The sequence below is a fragment of the Hordeum vulgare genome, chromosome 4H (genome assembly GCF_904849725.1).
Source record: "Hordeum vulgare subsp. vulgare chromosome 4H, MorexV3_pseudomolecules_assembly, whole genome shotgun sequence".
NCBI classification, from domain to species: Eukaryota; Viridiplantae; Streptophyta; class Magnoliopsida; order Poales; family Poaceae; genus Hordeum; species Hordeum vulgare.
Window position 1 is genome coordinate 607,796,187 of NC_058521.1, and position 25,303 is coordinate 607,821,489.

At 43.7% G+C, this 25,303-nt stretch overlaps 1 protein-coding gene and 1 pseudogene across 2 annotated transcripts; one reads left to right on the forward strand and one right to left on the reverse strand.

Moving 5' to 3' along the window:
• Nucleotides 1-738: 738 nt before the first annotated feature.
• Nucleotides 739-9,427, reverse strand: LOC123450050 (homeobox-leucine zipper protein HOX10). 2 transcript variants are annotated; one of them, XM_045127449.1, is made up of 18 exons: nt 9,089-9,427; nt 8,241-8,590; nt 7,778-7,937; nt 7,275-7,357; nt 7,095-7,185; nt 6,902-6,997; nt 6,184-6,297; nt 6,002-6,085; nt 5,751-5,906; nt 5,559-5,633; nt 5,211-5,317; nt 4,941-5,124; nt 4,240-4,509; nt 3,361-3,492; nt 2,570-2,892; nt 2,359-2,464; nt 1,653-1,802; nt 739-1,197 (listed from the first exon to the last, which is right to left on the reverse strand). In XM_045127449.1, the coding sequence occupies exons 2-18, from the start codon at nt 8,474-8,476 to the stop codon at nt 1,051-1,053; spliced, it is 2,514 nt and encodes an 837-aa protein (XP_044983384.1). In that variant the 5' UTR covers nt 8,477-8,590; nt 9,089-9,427; the 3' UTR covers nt 739-1,050. The 2 variants fall into 2 exon arrangements, with proteins under 2 accessions (XP_044983384.1, XP_044983385.1); XM_045127450.1 differs by lacking the exon at nt 6,902-6,997.
• Nucleotides 9,428-11,220: 1,793 nt separating this feature from the next.
• LOC123450929 lies at nt 11,221-12,183 on the forward strand (annotated as a pseudogene).
• The last annotated feature ends 13,120 nt before the right edge of the window (nt 12,184-25,303 follow it).

The following is a 25,303-nucleotide window of genomic DNA, read 5'->3' on the forward strand; positions in this document are numbered from 1 at the left end:
CAAACGCATATCATCGAAATGCCTATAATTTTAGAAAAATACAAATACTAATGTCAAGTCTAAAACTTAAATTCTGTTAGACTGAAAATACCAGTGTCCTCCTAACATGTTGGTTCCCTGGATGGACTGGCTAGGCGCCTACTCTGTCACGTTGTGTTGGAAAACAGGATCATGGGAACGATGCAGCGTGCAGGGTTTTGTTTTGTGAGACTAACAGAAATTCACTTTGGCACATCGGAGCATATGCTCCTGCTACGAGTGAAAAACATTTTAAACCGTAAAAAAAGTAAACAAATATTTGGCATGTACTCCCTCTGTTCTTAAATATAAAAATTGTTAGAGATTACACTATAAACTACGTATGAATGTATGTAGCCATATTTTAGGATGTAGATTAACTCATTTTGCTTCGTACCTAGTCACTATTAAAACCTTTTAAAGGTCATATATATTTAAGAACCGAGGAAGTACATCAAAATACCGACATTTACTATGGCATGTGTAAAAACGAAATAAATGTATCATAAGAAGACCATTTTAACACGGAATTTTGTCTGTCACACACGACACAATTTTTTCCCCTTTTTTTGCAAAATGACTTTTTTTTTTGATCAATTTTTTTGCGAAACGACTTTGTGGGCACATATAACATTGATATGTAGGCTCGAAACCTTTTTTTGTCAAAATCTTGTGACATTTTGAAATATGTTTAAACACATTTTAGAAACCAGGAGAACATAACAACCCTCTCAGATGCATGCATGCATCTATCTGAATACCCAAGCAGGCAGGCAGAGGCCGTGGATGTAGCATCGTAATTCGACCGTGGGAATCCCAACACGGAATGCAAGTTGATGGGCACCAAGCAAACACATTTGGGTTTCCGTTGGTGTCCAAAAGAAACCATACTAGGAGTAACTCCCCACGTCTAGAGCTAACGCTGCAAAAACTACTATCAGTTGCACATTCTCCCTTGTCCGGAACAACCACCAAGAACTGTATCCATCTGCTCGTCACGCACCACCGGCCGGCCCCGCGGCATTTGGTACATCACACGAAGGACCAGTTGACGAAGCACAAGGCGAGGCAGTGGACGCTGCTGTCCTCGCCGAGCACCTTCCACGCCACCGCCTGGTCGAAGGAGACGTGCCGCCCCATCCCCGACATGCACACGCCTGACGGCAGGTACACATGGCCCTGAACCAAAAAAGCAGAGTGGTTTACCAACATTGCATGTTGAGGGCTTGGGACCCAAGCACAATTTGAAGTGCAGGTTCGGAGAAATATCCCTTTGCTAGAAATTTTAGTCAGCTACGTATATATTTTAGCCAATGCAGGCTTTGGCGATTTAACTTAGCAGTTGCTGCAAAGCTGTATCTATATCCAATGAAAGGCATGCATACAGGTTGTTACGCAATCCCGGATCCGCTAACACCAGCGTTTCCGACCCACATGCGTCAACAGGCCCAACCGGAGAGCAACACCGACTTATGACAGGCCTTGGGCCCTCTCCCCCAAAAGACTAACCTGTTAGGCGGGAACACCCTCACCTTTATAAGTCATGTTATGTCTCCTCCCACAACCGATGTGGGACTAATCCCAACACAGGTTGTGCTATGTAGATGTAGTAAAGGGCAAGAAAGTAGTTGTACCTCTTCCACCAGTTTTGAGATTTCCGCAAACAACGCTTTTCTTCCAGGCTCGTCGAAGATCTTGTCCAACGTGAGGTCTTGTAAGGCGACGAGGGAAGTTTCTAACATGTCAAGCCCCGCCTTATTGGCAAATGTAAACACTGGTACTTCCTGATACATAGAGTAAGATGTGCTGTAGGGTTAAGAACTGCAACGGTGAGAACATTACTAAAATCAAATGGGTTTAATCAGCATGTCAAAGCCTATGAAATATGTATGAGATTATCTGGCCACCACAGGCCACGGGAAACCTCAACTAAATTTTCTGTAAGATTCTCAAACTCTAAGAAGGTGGTTCACTGAAGCAAACCCATTGGAAAATATATAAGAGAAAGCTCTTGTAGCATCGCAGCAGCCGATCAAGACACCAACCAGCTACAGAGTAAGTACTCCAAAATATGAGTTAGTTAAAAAAGCAAGTTACATGCTCATCTAGCAATATACTACTTCCTCCGTCACATATTACTTGACGCTAGATACATCCGTTTGAGCGTCAAGTAATATGGGACGGAGGGAGTATCAGTTATTATAAATACGAGTACGCATTCAGACATTGGTTGAGTGGTATATTTCTAATAGTAACACTTCCCTTAATCAGATCAAGATCAATTGATGAACATAGAAGTGGGAGCAGGCTTGAACTTTTCTGCTGAGATTCTTCTGATACCTTAAAAGAGCAGCACAGGATAGCATCTTGGTAGTGCCATAGCATCTTCAGCAATGCTTCCCCAGCTACATCTGATTGAGTAAGTAACTCTACCCCTAGATGGTAACTGTGTGGATAGCAAAATTCTATCAGTTTGTAAATGCCATGGAAAAGCATCAAAGCATTAAGACTAAGACTGATGCCACAGGAAAAGAATCACAAATTCACTTACTGATAGCTCTGGCAAATCCATCGAGCAAGTGTTGCTGCTTCGGGAAGGCCAGAGAGTATCCTCTGCCCAGCATTTAGACCGGACTGAGAGGGAGAGATGGCAATCGACACTCTTTGAACAGCAGAGACAATGCTACGAACGTACTGACGGGCCATAGCTGCAACACTATCTTGGAGATGCAGCTCATAAGGGAATTGAAAGGCGATTGTCAGCACAGATCGCACATTGCAATCATCTGGAGATGCACCAGAGGCGTGGGCTGCAGTGGAGCCTACTTCAAGACTAGATGCCAAATCTAATGTCCTACCAGAGGATACAACGTCCTGCATGAGATATGATAGTTAAAAACCTTTTTTAGATAATGGAAGAACTTATTGCTCCTGACTCTGCATCACAGATGCACACAGGCCCATGGTTAAAACTATCACACAAAGTACACAAAACCTAAACCGCATATATTGGAACAAAACTCTTGACCAGAATCAAGGAACTCTTGATCAGAACATATGAAACAGGAAGTCGAAGCAAGATATATTTTTTTGTATATATTTCAAGGATTTGTGCCCAATAAATTATCAACAAAGAAAAATCAACAGTATCGCATGAACAACAATTTACTCTTGACCAGGGTAAGTTCCAGAACAAAATTAAGGTCATCTGTAAAAATGCTAATAGCAGGCATCCAGAATACATTACAGGTTACTGCACCAACAAAAGCAGATAGCAAATGAAGCACATGGTGACCTACACAACATTAGAAAGGGGGAGTAATGTGGGTAGAAATGCTTAACCGTTTTCATATCAAGTGGTATAACACGAAAGCCGGATGAAATCAATGGAGCATCGTCTGGAAAATCATCAATTGGTGCAAAGACAAGCTGGAAGGATGATCCCACAGATTTCTCATCTATTCCTGTGCAAAGCTGAAACAACACAAAAACAAATGATACAACAGGAACTCAGTACAGTATAAATAGTTTGCAGAGTGGCAACCCTTCCAAGTGAACAAAGGAATAGTAGAAATAGCACACATCAAAATCACATTAAACCACAAGTTCCCTCAGAAAATCACATCAACCAGGATATTGGCATTCTTGTAGAAAGCTTTGAACCTTTTACTCCAATTAGCAAAATATACAGTATCAAGCTACTTGGTATAACCAGACATCTAGACAAACATAGTCATGTTATCAGTTACTTTAGAGCAAGTACAATAAGGTACAGTCAGCAGGCTGTAAGGATTAAAATACTATATTTTTGCTGAGTTGGATGAGAGAGAAGAGGAGAGAGAAGGGAAGCGGGCTCTTCGTGAAGAGCCAGCTCTAGCACGTGCTCCTAGGTGCTTTGTGAGAATGAAAGGTGGGCCATATATGATAAAAGTAGTACTCTTTTATAGCTAACTATTGTACAAGCTAGCTATAAGATGGGCTATAAGACTGCTTATAGCCAGCAGTTGGCTATACTATTAACCATGCTCTTATAGGCTAAAATTTGCTAACATGGCATAGTGAAACGGAGACAAATATTAACAAGCTGCAATGCAAACAGAAGATATAAAGTCAATAAGTAAGAAATCACTGATACAATGTGAAGTACAATGCTAGTAATCGTCTTTCCCAAATAATGTAGGACACACCAAACATAGGGTGTAACGAGGACCAGATTCCCACCTGAAGCATGTCGATATCCCTTGAAAGAAGAACTTCATCAGGAGTAAGAGGTTGTCCCTCAAGGCGAACAACTTCAAGAACCTCCTCATTCTCTACTGTATGAGCAAGTGGCATGATGATCTGGCTCCCAGAAAATCTCATGGGACGCAGTCCAGGGAATGAGCATGTGCTTGTTTTCAGTGCTGAAGCCAAATATGCATCCATGCTGTAATCGGCCCACTCGGATCTATGTTCCCTCAGAAATCGAACTAGTATAGCAGGTGGGACACTCTACAATATCAAGTAAAGAAAGAAAGATGTAATATAAGGATTTAACTCAGTTGACATAGAAATTATTAAAATTTCAGAAAATGGGCAGACTAGTTTTAAAGCACTCAAATCTGGCACATGCAATATCCTTATGAAGAACAGGGGTGTCTACAATATCACCTTTTACATAGCACTGGTTAAGGAAATAATTAAATCATAACCCTGAAACTGGTGGCCGAATTATAACATCTCAAATACATAAAACCAAACTTCAACGTGCACAGTCATACATACATTCATCAAAATTTTATTAGGATTTCATTATCAAATGTAAAAAAAGATCTGAGAAATATAGCATGTGCATGTTGAAGTGTTGAACCACTAAAGTTCTATTTTCGTACAAATTACAAAGATGAGCTAATTGCAACATAATGAACCAAGAGCACCCTTACCTGCAGTAACATTGATGCCTTGGCACATATAGTACCTCCAGGTGCTTCAAAAGCATTAACACCATTGCTGATGTTCCTAATTTTCTTAGTTGAGTTGCAAGCAACGACTACATCTTCCATGCCATCTCCAGCCATTATGGACCAGCCATCATCATTGAAACCACTGATGGCATCGTTAAAGCCTCTAAGAAAAATATAAAGAATGGCATTGGAAACATGTCAATAAGATGCACACTAACCGTTGAAAGAGTAACAGTTGATCTAATTCACCTGCTCAGCCTTTGACTAAAGGTCCGTAGTACTGCAGGTTGCCTCCCTAAGGCATACACCACCTCACCGCTTGTTTCTTGAGCAATTTGTCTGATGTGGCGGAGTGCCTTGACATGTAGTGCAGATAGTAATTTTTAGTATGAAGTATAGTGCAGAGAATGAACTCCCAAGATCTCCTAATGACTTAAAATCGTAATCATTTTCACCACATATCAAATATAAAACTTCAGAGTTCATGATTAAGTGGTTTTCCACATAATGAAGAGCTTGTAATCAGTACTGATATAATTTCACATGCATAGATAGAGCGGAGCAAAACTTTGCAAGCACTAAACAGTAAACACTCACCGCGGTAGTCATTTTCTGAGCAACCACCCTAGAAGACTCATAGAGCGGACGAAGCACTTCAGGAATATTCCATGCCTGAAAGATAAACAAAATCAAATGTTTAATGGACATCACAAAGAAACAGTCATATTATTTCCGAAAAATCAAACTACATCAAAATGCAAACATAAGGATACAGAACAGGGATCAGACCTCAAATTCCAGATGGTCCACTATATGAACAATGGAACCTCCGCCGTCACAGGGGCGAACTAAATATCCACTTGGAAGCATTTCAGCTCTGACAAACTGCTGTGCAGAAGCTGCACTTGGACCACCCCCAGAACCACTCAAGGATCTCTCGCAGACCTTAGAGATGGAAGAATATTAGCAACAGGGTGATATCCTAGCTTGTATACAATAGAGTTAAAATAAGTAAAGTTAGTGCTCATACTCGTACATACCACAAGACTGCCATCTTCCACTATGGTTGTATACCTTAGAGTCCAAAAATCACGTGCAGGTACTAAAGTTGTTGGAGCATACAACTGCATATAAAAACAAATGGTAGAGTTCAGAGCAGGAGCCATGTGCATCAGTACATAGGCAGAAGAAACATTTCAACCGAAAATGGTTTAATGCCGACCTGTGTGTAAACAAGTTCAATTGTTCCTCCATTTGCACCCGGTAACACTGTGAAGACTTCCAGGCTTCGACAATCACGGAACCAAGACGGTCGATCTTTCAAGATCTCTACAACCTACATAACACAGGTTATATCAGAGACAACTTCTTGATTACTTTACCAACTATAAGTTGTATTGACAGTTTGATTTTCTGCAATTACACTCAGTAGACAAAATATATGTATGTTATACAAGCTGAGTGGTTACTCCAGGAGCCAGTGGAAAAGGAGACTATTCAAATTTAAGGCCTTAAGTATTCATTTGCATTCCGATCAAATAGTATTACAACCTACTAACGTGAGGAGAGCACTCTATCTTTGTAGCACAGCCTAAGTGATCAGAGAAAAATTTCCAGGAGCCTGCAGAAGAGGACACTATTCAAAGTTAAGGCCTTAAGTATTGAATTGTCTTCCCTCTAACTTTACTCTGTCGTAAATAACCAGCAACGTCTTCCATGGCATTTGTGTTTCTTTAACCCATAACAAATCACCATATCCACACAAAAACCAAGTCTAAATCAGTTGCAAATGAGCTTACTAGCACACAAAATACTTACCCAGTTACCCCACATAAATATTGACAGAAAAAAGCTTGACATAACATTTTTTTTGGAGAAGGAGGAAGCTTGACATAACATAAATTTCAAAACTAAGCACTAAGAAGCAGTAAAACACTTACTTTTGTTGGTTCTAGATTCACCAAACCACAGGCACGGGCAGCAACACCACGGCAACCGTGTGAAATGGCCACAATACCAACCGAATCCGGACCAGGCTAATATCATGAAAACAGAACATAATTAGCATATCGTTGAACATCTTATAAGTGTTGATCACAAAAACAAAAACAAAATAAAAAGCTGGCATGTAACCTTCATCCCAGGCATTTGGACCCATTCAATAGCTGTCCCAGTAGCCTTCGAGAGGAACTCTGTCAGGGTCTCCTCTGCAATTGAAAGGAGCCTGGAAGGAGAAATAAACCTAGTTTCAGGAAAGGATGGTCTTGAAAAGGCAAGGTCAGCAGCAAGAATTCTTTCAAGTATTTTTCTTACCCAGAAGGGTTACTTGCATCCCTTATAGGGTTTTGAGGGGTAGTCAAATTTGATTCACAGCTTGTATCATTTGCCATTGAAGTCTGTATTGAATCAACAGATGTTATTAGGAAAAGTAAGGTAAAAGTTGAACAATCTGGTTAAGTTTCTAACATCTCAAGGACCAGTTCATGGCTGTATTGAACATGCCTCTCGGTGGTACACCATACACCTACCTTACAACAGCAGCATAAGGACTCGATATGATAATGGTACATAAAACTACACTACTGTACAACTAACAACTCACTGCTGCTATACTACCATGCTCAAATACAAGTACGAAGCATCATATGAAACTGAACGTTCCTGCAGATGCCACGTGTCTTACATTATGCAAAGAGGGATGTTAATGTGTAATTGTGTATTAGTACATTATGCAAAACCAAATGTGAATAAACAAGACATCAGAAAGGGGATGTTTGTGAAGAGGGCGTGACGCCTACCACACAACAAAGACTTACATTCTGCAGCTGCTGCCGCACTTGTGCATTCTCATGAACCAGCTGGGAGACCTGTTTCTGGAGACGTTCGTTCTCTTCCATAAGAAGCTTATTCATGGCCGACACCTTCCTGTTCACGGACTCAAGCCGTGAAGACTCTTTCCGCAGCTTATCTCGGCACCTGTAACAGCCAAGCGTAATCATCCACATTAGCACAATACGAAACGAAAAAAAGGAAGACTATAGACCTGATAGAGGTGAAATGCAGCAAGCAATTGAGATGACAATATCTCTCCATATCAAAACAAATTGCATGTTCACAGCTGCAATGTAACAGTTTACAGAGCTACGGTACATTTTGACAAGAATACCGCCATGAAGGGTAGGGGCATATATTCTGAACTGAAGGGGCATGACTCAGAGGATGCTACAATATCCAGTATTTTCAGAATCAGCAGATTCTAACCAGGATTTATGTTATTACCTTCTGTTCTGGAACCAGACCTTGATCTGCCTCGCCTCGATGTTGGCAAGTATGGGGCACTCGCGCAGCAGCTGCTGGCGGCGCGAGGACGTCGGCTTGGGGCAGTCGGCGTAGACCCGCTCGAGCATCTCGACCTGGTCGGGCGTGTAGCGCACGTATTTCCCCGAGTCCATCCCGGCCCTATCGGAACCGCCGCCGTCGCTGCTCCCCCCTCTCATCGCCATCGCCGCAGCCATCTTGTCACCAAATGGACCCAACAATAACCAGTAGCCTGCTTCTGCCAGGTCTTAAACCGTCCTGGTATGTGCACAATGTGCTGATCTCCTTATGCTTCCAGCTCACAGAGATCTCTGCACCAAAAATAGAAAAATGAGACAAACATTGTTTCCGACCGGAATTGCGGCGGGGACTGACTGAATGAAATGTACAGTAGTGCCGGAAAAAAACAAATGCAGGGGGACTGAACTGAAGAGCACGGTGCGACAAACAAAATCGGTAGCTCCTGAAGTGGAAGGGGGGAGATGTGAAGAATGAATGGCGTGCCGCGGTTGCGGAAAACTGGTAGGCTTGGGCCAATGAGGAAGATGGCGCACCAAAACTAGCACATCCACATGGATCGACGCGCAGCGGGATCGAAATCGAAAATGCAGGACGAAATTGGTAAGGCTGGCCTCCTCATATGGGGGTGAGAAATGAATGCCGTGCTAGATTGCCCGCCGCTACAACGGGACGGGAGCAAAAAGGAGTAGAGCATCACTAGTCGCCAAAGAAAAAAAAAATTTGAAATGCGGCGGTAACCGGCGGCGCGTCGCTAGATCCCGGGCAGGCAGAGGCAGAGGCGCCCTCACCTTGGGTCCCGGAGCGCGCGCGAGCGGGCCGGCGCCGCCCGGAGACAGCTCGGCTCACTGGCCCCCCTCGCTGGCGGAGAGCATCGGATCGGTGTTGCTGGTCCGGCTGCAAGGCTACCAGCGCAGCAGCACGCGCCGCCACGCCCAAGAGGAAGAGGAAGAGGAAGTGCGCTCCTCGCCGCCGGGGTAGGGCCTCTCTCTCTCTCTCTCACTGACTGGGTTGGGTAGGTTGCGAAGACTGCGGCGTCGTAATTGAGGAGGGAGAGAGCACGGGCAGGTCGGAGGAGAGAGAGAGAGAGGAAAAGGTGACGGCACACGACAGCTTTAAAGCCCGACGGGACAGCGACGCGGAACAGCACCGCCGCAGCCCATGAGAGAGAGAAGAGGAAGCTCGCTCACTCTTGTGGGTGGACCCGGCGCAGGTGGACCGGCGGGCCAGGAAGTCACCACGCCACAGGCGCCGGGTCCGTCCGTCTGATCTCGCCCACGGGAGGAGAGAGAGAGTGTGTGGCCGTGGGGCCGGCGTGTCAGAGCCTCGGTTTTTTCACCACTGGAGTGTGTGTGTATAGTTACTTTTACCGTGGGCGTGTGGGGGTAAGAAGAAAGAAAAGGGGAAAGTGGCGAGAAACGGTAACGTAAAAGAGGAGCGAGTGAAACAGTGGTGGTTTTGCTCCCGTCCAAACAGCGCCTTTTTCTTCCTTCCCCTCCTCTCCGTTGATTCTTTCGCCAAAGCAAAGCAAAGCCTGCCGCGAGTACGAAATGTTAATTTACTAGTACTGCTAAAGCTAATTAAGGTTACCGTCCAAGCAAAGTTAACAAAAGATATTGTCGGTCCAACCTTTATTTTTCAGCAATTTTTATCACAAACTAAACTTGACATGAAAGTATTTCATGGTCTGGCTTTTTTAACGACGTCATAGCCTGTGACGTTACTGTTCAACAAAAAAACGCCAAGCTACATAACCTTTCTGCCCTTATCCACTGTCAAGTTGAACACGTGTACGTGACATATGCCAGAAACGTCGAGATAGATCCCATTTCTGCAAACATCATTAACCCCGACGTTTCTATATAGGACAGCAACGCCAAAGGCATTGAAACACAGAAACACCAAGGCCTTTGGCGTTTGAAACACCAAGGCCTTTGGCGTTGCGGCCCTACATAAAAACATCACGGTCAATGGCGTTTCAAAAACGGGATCTAGCTCGATGGTGCTGTCATGTCATGTACGCGTGCTCGGCCTGGCAGTGGGTAATGGAGAAACGCTATCTAGCTCGACGTATCTCTGTTGGGCAGTAACGCCACGGGCTATGGCGTTGTCAAAAGGGTCAGATCGTAAAATACTTTCATATCGAGTTTAGTTTGTAACAAATATCGCTAAGAAGGTTAGAACAGTGATTTCATCCCTGTCCACGTGTGTGTTGTGATGCTCTGAAAACTTCCGACACTACCAGCTCAACCTGTCTTAGAGCAACTCTAGCAGACCCCGCATACGGGTCGGGGCGGAAAAACCTGACCGATCATTTGCCTTGTTCTTTCTTGGTTTATCGTCAAACGTTTCATTCATGTAAAAGCTTCGAAATCGTATTAACATGAACACAAGGATCAGACAACATATCAAACACTAGTCTATTTCTTAGTTTCTACAAAGTCTAAAAGATTGCAGATATGCCACCAGCCATTACGTTTTTATCATTCTCGTTGAATTTCTTAATCCATGTGTCAAAACAAATCTTACACGTCATCTAGAATATTAAACAGGTTGAAAGCATGTTTCATAATGTTCCGGAGCAATTTAGCAATCGAGCAATGAAATAATAGGTGATTTAAGAATATGTTATTTCTTAGTGGCGACTGTCAGCCATATAAACACCTTACCACGTGGGGGTGTTTTCTCTCCCTAATAATAAAGCACGTAGAACATAGTCGTGGTCGTTTTGCAAAATAAACCCTGAAGTTTCTCGAAATCAACCTGCAGTCCGGTTTTAAGTGAGAAACGAATCGTTTTTTCGTTTTTACAGGAAACCCCCTGTGCTTTTCCGAAATCAACCCGCAGTACATAATACAGTGAGAGCACGAATCGTTTTTTGGATTTTTTATGGAAACCTCCTTCAGTTTTCATAAAATAAACCCACCTCGTCCACCTTGTGGCCGCGCGTGTCGGTGAGGACGGCGCGGACGCCTGGGCACCCCTCCGCGTCGCCGGCGGCGTCCCGATCCACCCGAGGTTCGTGCGCACCACGCGGAGCAAGTCGGAGCTGCAGGTGACGCCGGACTCGGTCTTCTTCACGCTGGACATGTTGGACAAGTTCATGGCCATGGCGCTGCCGGAGGGCACTACCAAGGACCACCCATACGCGTGCCCTGATGGGCCCGAACGCACCGCCGCTCGAGTCCGTTCCCCTGCAGCCGATGCTCGTCGTCGTCGGGGAGAGGACCTCATCCACGACACCAACCTCGAGTACTGCGACGCGCTGCGTGCCGCCGGCAAGGACGTGGAGGTGCTCATCAACCGCAGCATGACCCATTCCTTCTACCTCAACAAGTTCGCCGTCGACATGGACCCCACCACCGGGGAGCGAGCCCAAGAGCCACGCTATGGGTATTGTTCGTTTCGTATACGTTGGCCCAAGGAAAGATCGTGTAGGGTTGACACAAGAACCAACTCATCAAGGCGGATCCTAAAATAAAATCATCTAGCGGAGGTCTACAAAACGAAAATCAAATTCAACTCCTGCTCCATCTTATGGACGGTTGCCATCGGGAACCTTCTCCCTCTCATATAACTGCTCTTCATCAATCAACTCAATGATCGATTGCAAGCTAGGTCACCAACATCTCAGGTGGTCGCACGCAAGAAGGGCAGCACAACATTCTCGATTGACAGGCGGACGGAGGGAGAACGCCCGTTCGCTGCATCTGTTGAAACTTGGATTGAAAAAGAGACAAATAATGAGGCTATCGAAAGACTGCTCTTCTTTACCTTCGTTTTAGTGGCCAAATCCCAGCTACAGGACCGCATGAAGCTCCGCCACCAAGTTGGCTCCTCTGTTCCCGGAGAAATTGAACTACAAGTTGTTGGTGGTGTTGCTTGATAGGTCTTCCGAGCCTGCCCAAGTGCCCATGTGTTGCCTCTCTCCCCCTCTCTCCCTCCCTCCCCCCCTCTCTCTCTCTCACTGAGTACCTACCTACAGTCGTATGATTTTTCATCCCCATATAGTTTAATCTATTTTGGATATGCTACGTAGTGTTTTTTGTGTGTGATACGCACCTTACATGGTTGCGTTAATGCTTATACAAAGGGAGACAAGAGAGATGGTAAGTAATTTCCAACGGGGGCGAGACACGTGTTTATTTGTACAGCGTGAATATTCTCTTCTCCATATAGAATGATCTTTTAATTGGAGTCGCTTTGTTCTGGGATTGATTTTTTTAATGATGCTCTTAGTTTAAAAGAAAATAATGCTCACTTGGATTGGGCTAATTTGCATGTCTAGCTATGTAAAGAAGGAGCTCAACAATTTCTTTTTAAACAAAATACAAACGCAAACGCTTATATACATGCGCATACACTCACTTGTATGAACGCACATACGACACCATATCCATATGTTCATCTCCAAGAGACTGAACTGACATATCATTTTGAAATTTACGAAGTCATCGTAGGTACCTCGTCGTCGATGGAAACGTCTCTTCCTACTGAATGCACATCGCTGAAAATCCTAAAATAAATTCAGAAATAAATGCGAACACCAGAATTTAAACAAAAGGTTAGTTTGCTAAGGAGCTCAATAATTACATGTGCAAGCTCCCATGCATAGAATAGTAACATTTAATTAACACAATTTCATAGGGGCAATTTTCTTTAACACAACTTCATACTTTGAATTCAAGGGTAACAATGCTTGATACCATTGGTAGGAAACTATTCTATACCTACTAATAAAGGAAATAGGTATTCTTAGTCCGTCGTAACATTTTGCAAAATCTCCTTTTTTTAATAAACCCATGATACTAATATTAATTAGAAAAAACGATTCAGATTTTGGTGCAGTTGAAAATAAAAAGATTCAAATTTTGGTGCGCCCAATCAGAATCAAACCAACAATCTCTTTGGACAAGCCACAACAGAATAACCAACCGAGCGCTAGAGACTTCCTGCTCAAATTGACAGTCCGAGTTAGTTAAACTTATGCATCTAGCACAGCACGGACACAAGTCTTTCTCCTTCCTCTGAACTTGCACGAACACACTCACACGTTCACAACTCCTCCTTCCTCTCAACGCCGCCGCCGATCTGGACTCTCCTCCTTCTCTCCAGCCCCTTGCTCTTCTTCCCCTCCTCACCCACCCTCAATCCTACCCAGGACCACACCCAGCCTCCTCTACGGCGATCTCCTTACGCTGGCGGCAATGTCTGATTTGGATCAGAAATCAGATTCATTGTCAGGTCCGGGAACTACTCCAACAGGATTGATATGGGTGTCCGATCCGGATTCCACATATTCTTTGGTGTCATAAAAAGATAGCCTCCATCGGAATAGATCACAAGTTTTAAAGACCAACAGATCAATGTCGCCTTCGCGTACTTCGCCGTCACCTCTGCGTACTTCACCATCGCCTCCGCGTACTTCGCCTGAAGACCATCAGCCATCTTCTCCGTCGACTTCACCGTCGTACAGATCAATGTCGCATCCGCGTACTTGGCCGTCGCCTCTACATACTTCGCCTGAAGACCATCCGTCATCGTCTCCGTCGACTTCGGCGCCGTTGTCTCCGTCGACTTCGCCGCCATCGTCTTCATCGACTTCGCCGCCGTCGACTTCGCTGCAAGACCATCTGCCATCGTCTCCGTCAACTTTGCCACATGTATATGCGGGTATCTTTCAGAGATTTTGTTACAGTCTGTTTATTATTTGTGGTGCTTCATCTATATTGTACACATGGATTTACAATACCACTGTCTTCTTATTTTTTATGTTAATATGACATATATAGTTTGATCAAAGTCAGCTTGCTGATTACATATGCACACAGTTTTCTGCCCATATCTTGCTGGAATCTGAAAATCCATGAACAAGAAGTAGTAACCATGAACAAGAATTCCATATTCTGTAGTATGTGTTGTACAATATAATTCTTTTTTTCTGTAGTATAAATGTTGGAATTATGCCCTAGAGGCAATAATAAATATAGTTATTATTATAATTCCTGTATCAAGATAATCGTTTATTATCCATGCTATAATTGTATTGAATGGAGACTTATACACATGTGTGGATACATAGACAAAACATTGTCCCTATCAAGCCTCTAGTTGGCTAGCCAATTGATCAAAGATAGTCAGGATCTTCTGATTATGAACAAGGTGTTGTTGCTTGATAACTGGATCACGTCATTAGGAGAATCACGTGATGGACTAGACCCAAACTAATAGATGTAGCATATTGATCGTGTCATTTTGTTGCTACTGTTTTCTGCGTGTCAAGTATTTGTTCCTATGACCATGAGATCATATAACTCACTGACACCGGAGGAATGCTTTGTGTGTATCAAACGTCGCAACGTAACTAGGTGACTATAAAGATGCTCTACAGGTATCTCCGAAGGTGTTCGTTGAGTTAGTATGGATCGAGACTGGGATTTGTCACTCCGTGTGACGGAGAGGTATCTTGGGGCCCACTCGGTAATACAACATCACACACAAGCCTTGCAAGCAATGTGACTTAGTGTAAGTTGCGGGATCTTGTATTACAGAACGAGTAAAGAGACTTGCCGGAAAACGAGATTGAAATAGGTATGCGGATAACGACGATCGAATCCCGGGCAAGTAACATACCGAAGGACAAAGGGAATGACATACATGATTATATGAATCCTTGGCACTGAGGTTCAAACGATAAGATCTTCGTAGAATATGTACGATCCAATATGGGCATCCAGGTCCCACTATTGGATATTGACCGAGGAGTCACTCGGGTCATGTCTACATAGTTCTCGAACCCGCAGGGTTTGCACACTTAAGGTTCGGCGTTGTTTTATGCGTATTTGAGTTATAGGGTTGGTTACCGAATGTTGTTCGGAGTCCGGGATGAGATCATGGACGTCACGAGGGTTTCCGGAATGGTCCGAAAACGAAGATTGATATATAGGATGACCTCATTTGATTACCGGAAGGTTTTCGGAGGAATGTACCGGGAATGACGAATGGGTTCGGGGTGTTCACCGGGGGGGGGGGGCAACCCACCCCGGGGAAGCCCATAGGCCTTGGGGGTGGGGCACCAGCCCTTAGTGGGCTGGTGGGACAGCCCAAGAAGGCCCTATGCGCCATAGGAAGAAAATCAAAGAGAAAAAAAAGAGGAGGTGGGAAAAGGGGGAAGGATTCCTCCTTCCAAACCTAGTTGGATTCGGTTTGGAAGGGGAGGACTCCCCCCCTTGGCTCGGCAAGGCAAGGCTCCCCCTCTTCCCCCTATATATACGGAGGTTTTAGGGCTGATTTGAGACAACTTTGCCACGGCAACCCGACCACATATCTCCACGGTTTTACCTCTAGATCGCGTTTCTGCGGAGCTCGGGCGGAGGCCTGCTGAGATAAGATCACCACCAACCTCCGGAGCACCGTCACGCTGCCGGAGAACTCATCTACCTCTCTGTCTCTCTTCCTGGATCAAGAAGGCCGAGATCATCGTCGAGCTGTACGTGTGCTGAACGCGGAGGTGCCGTCCGTTCGGTACTAGATCGTGGGACTGATCGCGGGATTGTTCGCGGGGCGGATCGAGGGACGTGAGGACGTTCCACTACATCAACCGCGTTCTCTAACGCTTCTGCTGTACGATCTACAAGGGTACGTAGATCACTCATCCCCTCTCGTAGATGGACATCACCATGATAGGTCTTCGTGCGCGTAGGAAAATTTTTGTTTCCCATGCGACGTTCCCCAACAGTGGCATCATGAGCTAGGTTCATGCGTAGATGTCTTCTCGAGTAGAACACAAAAGGTTTTGTGGGCGGTGATGTGTGTTTTGCTGCCCTCCTTAGTCTTTTCTTGATTCCGCAGTATTGTTGGATTGAAGCGGCTTGGACCGACATTACTCGTACGCTTACGAGAGACTGGTTTCATCGTTACGAGTAACCCCCTTTGCTCAAAGATGACTGGCAAGTGTCGGTTTCTCCAACTTTAGTTGAATCGGATTTGACCGAGGAGGTCCTTGGATGAGGTTAAATAGCAACTCATATATCTCCGTTGTGGTGTTTGCGTAAGTAAGATGCGATCCTACTAGATACCCTTGGTCACCACGTAAAACATGCAACAACAAAATTAGAGGACGTCTAACTTGTTTTTGCAGGGTATGATTGTGATATGATGTGGCCAACGATGTGATGTGATATATTGGATGTATGAGATGATCATGTTGTAATAGAAATATCGACTTGCACGTCGATGGTACGGCAACCGGCAGGAGCCATAGGGTTGTCTTTATACTAACATATGTGCTTGCAGATGCGTTTACTATTTTGCTAGACTGTAGCTTTAGTAGTGATAGCATAAGTAGCACGACAACCACGATGGCAACACGTTGATGGATGATCATGGTGTGGCGCCGGTGACAAGAAGATCGTGCCGGTGCTTTGGTGATGGAGATCAAGAAGCACGTGATGATGGCCATATCATGTCACTTATGAATTGCATGTGATGTTAATCCTTTTATGCACCTTATTTTGCTTAGAACGACGGTAGCATTATGAGGTGATCTATCACTAAAATTTCAAGACGAAATTGTGTTCTCCCCGACTGTGCACCATTGCTACAATTCATCGTTTCGAGACACCACGTGATGATCGGGTGTGATAGACTCAACGTTCACATACAACGGGTGCAAAACAGTTGCGCACGCGGAACACTCGGGTTAAGCTTGACGAGCCTAGCATGTGCAGACATGGCCTCGGAACACATGAGACCGAAAGGTCGAGCATGAATCGTATAGTTGATATGATTAGCATAGAGATGCTTACCACTGAAACTATTCTCGACTCACGTGATGATCGGACTTGAGATAGTGGATTTGGATCATGTACCACTCAAATGACTAGAGAGATGTACTTTTTGAGTGGGAGTTCTTAAGTAATATGATTAATTAAACTAATTGTCATGAACATAGTCTAATGGTCTTTGCGAATTACGATGTAGCTTGCGCTATAGCTCTACTGTTTTATATGTTCCTAGAGAAAATTTAGTTGAAAGTTGATAGTAGCAAACTTTGCAGACTGAGTCTGTAAAACCGAGGATTGTCCTCGTTGCTGCATAGAAGGCTTATGTCCTTAATGCACCACTCGGTGTGCTGCACCTCGAGCGTCGTCTGTGGATGATGTGAACATCCGACATACACGTTTCTGATGACTACACGATAGTTCAGTACAAAAATACTTAATGGCTTAGAAGCAAGGCGCCGAAAACGTTGTAAAACGTCACGGAACATAAGTGATGTTCTAAAGAGATGAAATTGTGATTTCATGCTTGTGCCCTTGTTAAGAGGTACGAGACCTCCGACAAGATTCTTTGTCCACAAAGCACAGGAGAAAAGGCTCAATCGTTGAGCATGTGCTCAGATTGTCTGAGTACGACAATCGCTTGAATCAAGTGGGAGTTAATCTTCCAGATGAGATAGTGATAGTTCTCCAAAGTCACTGCCACCAAGCTGTGAGAGCTTCGTGATGAACTATAACATATCAAGGATACATACAATGATCCTTGAGCGATTCGCGATGTTTGACACTGCGAAAGTAGAAATCAAGAAGGAGCGTCAATAGTTGATGGTTTGTAAAACCACTAAGTTTCAAGAAAGGCAAGGGCTAGAAGGGATACTTCGTGAAACGGCAAAACAGTTGCTGCACTAATGAAGAGACCCAAGATTAAACCCAAACCCGAGACGAAGTGCTTCTATAATGAGGGGAACAATCACTGAGGCGGAGCAACTCAAGATACTTGGTAGATAAGAAGGCTGGCAAAAGTCGAAAGAAGTATATTTGATATACATAATGTTGATGTGTACTTTACTAGTACTCCTAGTAGCACGAGGGTATTGGATACCGGTTCGGTTGCTAAGTGATTAGTAACGCGAAATGAAAGCTACGGCATAAGCGGAGACTAGCTAAAGGCGAGGTGACGTTACGTGTTGGAAGTGTTTCCAAGGTTGATATGATCAAACGTCACACGCCCCCTCTACCGTCGGGATTGGTGTTGAACCTAAATAATTGTTATTTGGTACTTGCGTTAAGCATGAACATGATTGGATCGTGTTTATTGCAATACGATTATTCATTCAAAGAGAATAATGGTTACTCTATTTGCTTGAATAATCACCTTCAATGGTTTATTGAATCTCGATTGCAGTGTTACACATTGGTGCCAAAAGATACGAGTTAAATGATGATAGTACCACTTACTTGTGGCACTGCCGCTTGAGTCATGTTAGTATATAAATTGCATGAAGAGGCTCCATGCTGATGGATCTTGACTCACCTGATTTCGAATCACTAGTGACATGCAAATCATACCACATGAGCAAGGCCTTGTTTTCATTGAGATGAAACAAGATAGTAACTTGTTGGAAGTGATACATTTTGATGTATGCAGTCCAGTGAGTGCTGAGGCACGCAGTGGATATCATTATGTTCTTACTTCACTGACGACTTGAGTAGATACAGGAGTATTTACTTAATGAATCACAAGTCTGAAATATTGAAAAGTTCAATTCTGTTTCAGAGTGAAGTTCGTCGTAACAAGAGGATGAACTGTCTACGATATGATCATAGAAATGAATATCTGAGTTACGAGTTTTTGGTACCCAGTTAAGACAATGTGGAAATTGTTTCACAGTTCATGCCACCTGGAACATCATGGTGTGATGATGTGTCTGAACGTCATAGTCACGCACTATTTAGTATGGTGCATGCTGTGATGTCTCTTATCGAATTACCACTATCGTTTATGGGTTATGCATTAGAGACAACCACATTCACTTTAAATAGGGCACCGCGTATTTCCGTTGAGATGACACAGTATAGACTGAGGTTTAGAGAAATCTAAACTGTCGTTTCTTGAAAGTTTGGGGCTTCGAAACTTATGTGAAAAGTTTTAGTCTGATAAGCTCGAACCCAAAGCGGATAAATGCATCTTCATAGGATATCCAAAACAGTTGGGTACATCTCCTATCTCAGATCCAAAAGCAAAGTGTTTGTTTCTAGAAACGGATCCTTTCTCGAGAAAAGGTTTCTCTCGAAAGAATTGAGTGGGAGGGTAGTAGAACTTGATGAGGTTATTAAACCATCACTTCAACCAGTCTGTAGCAGGGCGTAGGAAGTTGTTCCTGTGGCGCCTACACCAATTGAAGTGGAAGCTGATGATGGTGATCAATGAGCTTCGAATCAAGTTACTACAAACCTTGTAGGTCGACAAGGTCGCATACTGCTGCAGAGTAGTACGGTAACCCTGTCTTGGAGGTCAGGTTGTTGAGCAACAGTGAACCTACGAGTTATGGAGAAAGCGATGGTGGGCCCAGATTCCGACAAATGGCTGGAAGCCATGAAATCCGAGAGAGGATCCATGTATGAAAACAAAGTGTAGACTTTGAAAGAACTACTTGATGGTCATAAGACTATTGAGTAAAGATGGATCTTTAAAAGAAGACAGACGATGATGGTGATAAGTCACTATTAAGAAAAGCTCGACTTGTCGCAAAGATGTTTTCGACAAGATCAAACAGTTGACTATGATGAGACTTTCTCACTCGTAGCGATGCTAAAAGTCTGTTAGAATTATGTTAGTTGTTGATGCATTATTTATGAAATATTGCACGTAGGATGTCAAAACATTGTTTTCTCGACGGTTTCCTTGAGCAAACATTGTATGTGATACAACCAGAAGGTTTTGTCGATCCTAAAGATACTAGCAAGTATGCAAGCTCCAGTGATCCTTCAATGGACTGGTGCAAGCATCTCGGAGTTGGAATATACACTTTGATGAGATGATCAAAGATTTTGGTTTGTACAAGGTTTATGAGAAACTTGTATTTCCAAAGAAGTGAGTAGGAGCACTATAGAATTTCTGATAAGTATATGTGGTTGACATATTGTGGATCAGAAGTAATGTAGAATTTCTGTAAAGCATACAAGGTTGTTTGAAAGAAGTTTTCAAAGGAGTACCTGGATTACGCTACTTGAACGTTGAGCATCAAAGATCTACGGAGATAGATCGAAAGCGCTTAATAGAAGTTTCAACAAGATGCATGCCTTGACAAGTTTTTGAAAGAGTTCAAAATAGACCAGCAAAGAAGGAGTTCTTGGTTGCGTTGTGAGGTGTGAATTTGAGTAAGACTCAAAACCCGACCACGGCAGAATAAGGAGAATGGACGAAGGTTGTCTTCTATGCCTTAGCCGTAGAATCTAAAGTATGCCATGCTGTGTACCGCACCTGAAGTGTGCCTTGACTCAAAGTATGTTGAGAGGTACAGAGAGTGATCCATGATTGAATCACTAGCAGCGGTCAAAATTTATCCTTAGTAACTAATGGACTAAGGAATTTTTCTCGATTATGGAGGTGGTTAAAGAGTTCGTCGTAAAGGGTTACGTCGATGCAAGCTTTGACACTAATCCGAATAACTATGAGTAGTGAAACGGATTCGTATAGTAGAGTAGATATTTGGAGCATTTCCGAATAGCACGTAGTAGCAGCATCTATAAGATGACATAAATATTTGTAAAGAACGCACGGATCTGAAAGTTTCAGAACCGTTGACTAAAACCTCTCTCACGAGCAAGACGTGATCAGACCCCATAACTATATGGGTGTTGGATTCGTTGGAATCACATGGTGATGTGAACTAGATTATTGACTCTAGTGCAAGTGGGAGACTGTTGGAAATATGCCCTAGAGGCAATAATAAATTAGTTATTATTATATTTCTTAGTTCATGATAATCGTTTATTATCCATGCTATAATTGTATTGATTGGAAACACAATACTTGTGTGGATACATAGACAAAACACTGTCCCTAGTAAGCCTCTAGTTGACTAGCTCGTTGATCAAAGATGGTCAAGGTTTCCTGGCCATAGGCAAGTGTTGTCACTTGATAACGGGATCACATCATTAGGAGAATCATGTGATGGACTAGACCCAAACTAATAGACGTAGCATGTTGATCGTGTCATTTTGTTGCTACTGTTTTCTGCGTGTCAAGTATTTGTTCCTATGACCATGAGATCATATAACTCACAGACACCGGAGGAATGCTTTGTGTGTATCAAACGTCGCAACGTAACTGGGTGACTATAAAGATGCTCTACAGGTATCTCCGAAGGTGTTCGTTGAGTTAGTATAGATCGAGACTGGGATTTGTCACCCCGTGTGACGGAGAGGTATCTCGGGGCCCACTCGGTAATACAACATCACACACAAGCCTTGCAAGCAATGTAACTTAATGTAAGTTGCGGGATCTTGTATTACGGAACGAGTAAAGAGACTTGCCGGTAAACGAGATTGAAATAGGTATGCGGATACTAACGATCGAATCTCGGGCAAGTAACATACCGAAGGACAAAGGGAATGACATACGGGATTATATGAATCCTTGGCACTGAGGTTCAAACGATAAGATCTTCGTAGAATATGTAGGATCCAATATGGGCATCGAGGTCCCGCTATTGGATATTGACCGAGGAGTCTCTCGGGTCATGTCTACATAGTTCTCGAACCCGCAGGGTCTGCACACTTAAGGTTCGACGTTGTTTTATGCGTATTTGAGTTATATGGTTGGTTACCGAATGTTGTTCGGAGTCCCGGATGAGATCACGGACGTCACGAGGGTTTCCGGAATGGTCCGGAAACGAAGATTGATATATAGGATGACCTCATTTGGTTACCGGAAGGTTTTCGTGCATTACCGGAAAAGTTTCGGGCTCATCGGTAGTGTACCGGGAGTGCCGGGAGGGGTGCCGGGGACCATCGGGAGGGGTGTCACGCCCCAAGGGGTCTCATGGGCTATGGGAAGAGATAAACCAGCCCCTAGTGGGCTGGAATAAGTTCCCACTAAGGCCCATAAGGTTTGAGAAGGAAAAAACACAAGGTGGAAAGAGTTTCCAAGTGGGAAGGTGGAATCCTACTCCAAGTAGGATTGGAGTAGGACTCCTCCACCTCCAATTTCGGCCAAACCTTTAGGTTTTGAGGCTGCCTCCTCCCCTCCCTCCCACCTATATATACGGAGGTTTTAGGGCTGATTTGAGACGACTTTTCTCACGGCTGCCCGACCACATACCTCCATAGTTTTTCCTCTAGATCGCGTTTCTGCGGAGCTCGGGAGGAGCCCTGCTGAGACAAGATCATCACCAACCTCCGGAGCGCCGTCACGCTGCCGGAGAACTCTTCTACCTCTCCGTCTCTCTTGCTGGATCAAGAAGGCCGAGATCATCGTCGAGCTGTACGTGTGCTGAACGCGGAGGTGCCGTCCGTTCGGTACTAGATCGTGGGACTGATCGCGGGATTGTTCGCGGGGCGGATCGAGGGACGTGAGGACGTTCCACTACATCAACCGCGTTCTCTAACGCTTCTGCTGTACGATCTACAAGGGTACGTAGATCACTCATCCCCTCTCGTAGATGGACATCACCATGATAGGTCTTCGTGCGCGTAGGAAAATTTTTGTTTCCCATGCGACGTTCCCCAACATGAACTGCGAAACAATTTCCACATTGTCTTAACTACGTACCAAAACTCGTAACTCAGATATTCATTTCTACGATCAAATCATAGACAGTTTATCCTCTTGTTACGACGAACTTCACTCCGGAAACAGAATTGAACTTTTCAATATTTCAGACTTTGTGATTCATTAAGTAAATACTCTTGTATCTACTCAAATCGTCATTGAAGTAAGAACATAATGATATCCACTGCGTGCCTCAGCACCCATTGGACTGCATACATCAAAATGTATCACTTCCAACAAGTTACTATCTTGTTTCATCTCAATGAAAACAAGGCCTTGCTCAGGTGGTATGATTTGCATGTCACTAGTGATTCAAAATCAAGTGAGTATAAAGATCCATCAGCATGGAGCCTCTTCATGCAATTTATACCAACATGACTCAAGCGGCAGTGCCACAAGTAAGTGGTACTATCATCATTACCTCGTATCTTTTGGCACCAATATCATGAACATGTGTAACACTACGATCGAGATTCAATAAACCATTGAAGGTGATTATTCAAGCAAATAGAGTAACCATTATTCTCTTTAAATGAATAATCGTATTGCAGAAAACATGATCCAATCATGTTCATGCTTAACGCGAGCACCAAATAACAATTATTTCGGTTTAACACCAATCCCGATGGTAGAGGGAGCATGCGACGTTTTGATCATATCAACCTTGGAAACACTTCCAACACGTATCGTCACCTCGCCTTTAGCTAGTCTCCGTTTATGCCATAGCTATCATTTCGTGTTACTAATCACTTAGCAATCGAACCGGTATCCAATACCCTCATGCTACTAGGAGTACTAGTAAAGTACACATCAACATCATGTATATCAAATATACTTCTTTCGACTTTTGCGAGCCTTCTTATCTACCAAGTATCTAGAGTTGCTCCGCCTCAGTGACCGTTCCCCTCATAACAGAAGCACTTAGTCCCGGGCTTGGGTTTAATCTGGGGTCTCTTCATTAGTGCAGCAACTGCTTTGCCGTTTCACAAAGTATCCCTTCTAGCCCTTGCCTTTCTCGAAACTTAGTGGTTTTACTAACCATCAACTATTGATGCTCCTTCTTGATTTCTACTTTCGCAGTGTCAAACATCGCGAATCGCTCAAAGATCATTGTATCTATCCTTGATATGTTATAGTTCATCACGAAGCTCTCACAGCTTGGTGACAGTGACTTTGGAGAACCATCACTATCTTATCTCGAAGATCAACTCCCACTTGATTCAAGCGATTGTCGTACTCAGATAATCTGAGCACACACTCAATGATTGAGCTTTTCTCCTCTACTTCATGGACAAAGAATCTTGTCGGAGGTCTCATACCTCTTAACAAGAGCACAAGCATGAAATCACAATTTCATCTCTTTAGAACATCTGTTATGTTCCGTGATGTTTCAAAACGTCTTCGGCGCCTTGCTTCTAAGCCATTAAGTATTTTGTACTGAACTATCGTGTAGTCATCAGAAACGTGTATGTCGGATGTTCACAACATCTACAGACGACGCTCGAGGTGCAGCACACCGAGTGGTGCATTAAGGACATAAGCCTTATGCGCAGCAACCAGGACAATCCTCGGTTTTACAGACTCAGTCTGCAAAGTTTGCTACTATCAACTTTCAACTAAATTTTCTCTAGGAACATATAAAAACAGTAGAGCTATAGCGCAAGCTAGATCATAATTCGCAAAGACCATTAGACTATGTTCATGACAATTAGTTCAATTAATCATATTACTTAAGAACTCCCACTCAAAAAGTACATCTCTCTAGTCATTTGAGTGGTACATGATCCAAATCACTATCTCAAGTCCGATCATCACGTGAGTCGAGAATAGTTTCAATGGTAAACATCTCTATGCTAATTATACCAACTATACGATTCATGCTCGACCTTTCGGTCTCATGTGTTCCGAGGCCATGTCTGCACATGCTAGGCTCGTCAAGCTTAACCCAAGTGTTCCGCGTGTGCAACTGTTTTGCACCCGTTGTATGTGAACGTTGAGTCTATCAAACCCGATCATCACGTGGTGTCTCGAAACGAAGAACTGTCGCAACGGTGCACAGTCGGGGAGAACACAATTTCGTCTTGAAATTTTAGTGAGAGATCACCTCATAATGCTACCATCGTTCTAAGCAAGATAAGGTGCATAAAGGATTAACATCACATGCAATTCATAAGTGACATGATATGGCCATCATCATGTGCTTCTTGATCTCCATCACCAAAGCACCGGCACGATCTTCTTGTCACCGGCGTCACACCATGATCTCCATCAACGTGTCGCCATCGGGGTTGTCGTGCTACTCATGCTATTACTACTAAAGCTACGTCCTAGCAATATAGTAAACACATCTGCAAGCACAAACGTTAGTTTAAAGACAACCCTATGGCTCCTGCCGGTTGCCGTACCATCGACGTGCAAGTCGATATTAACTATTACAACATGATCATCTC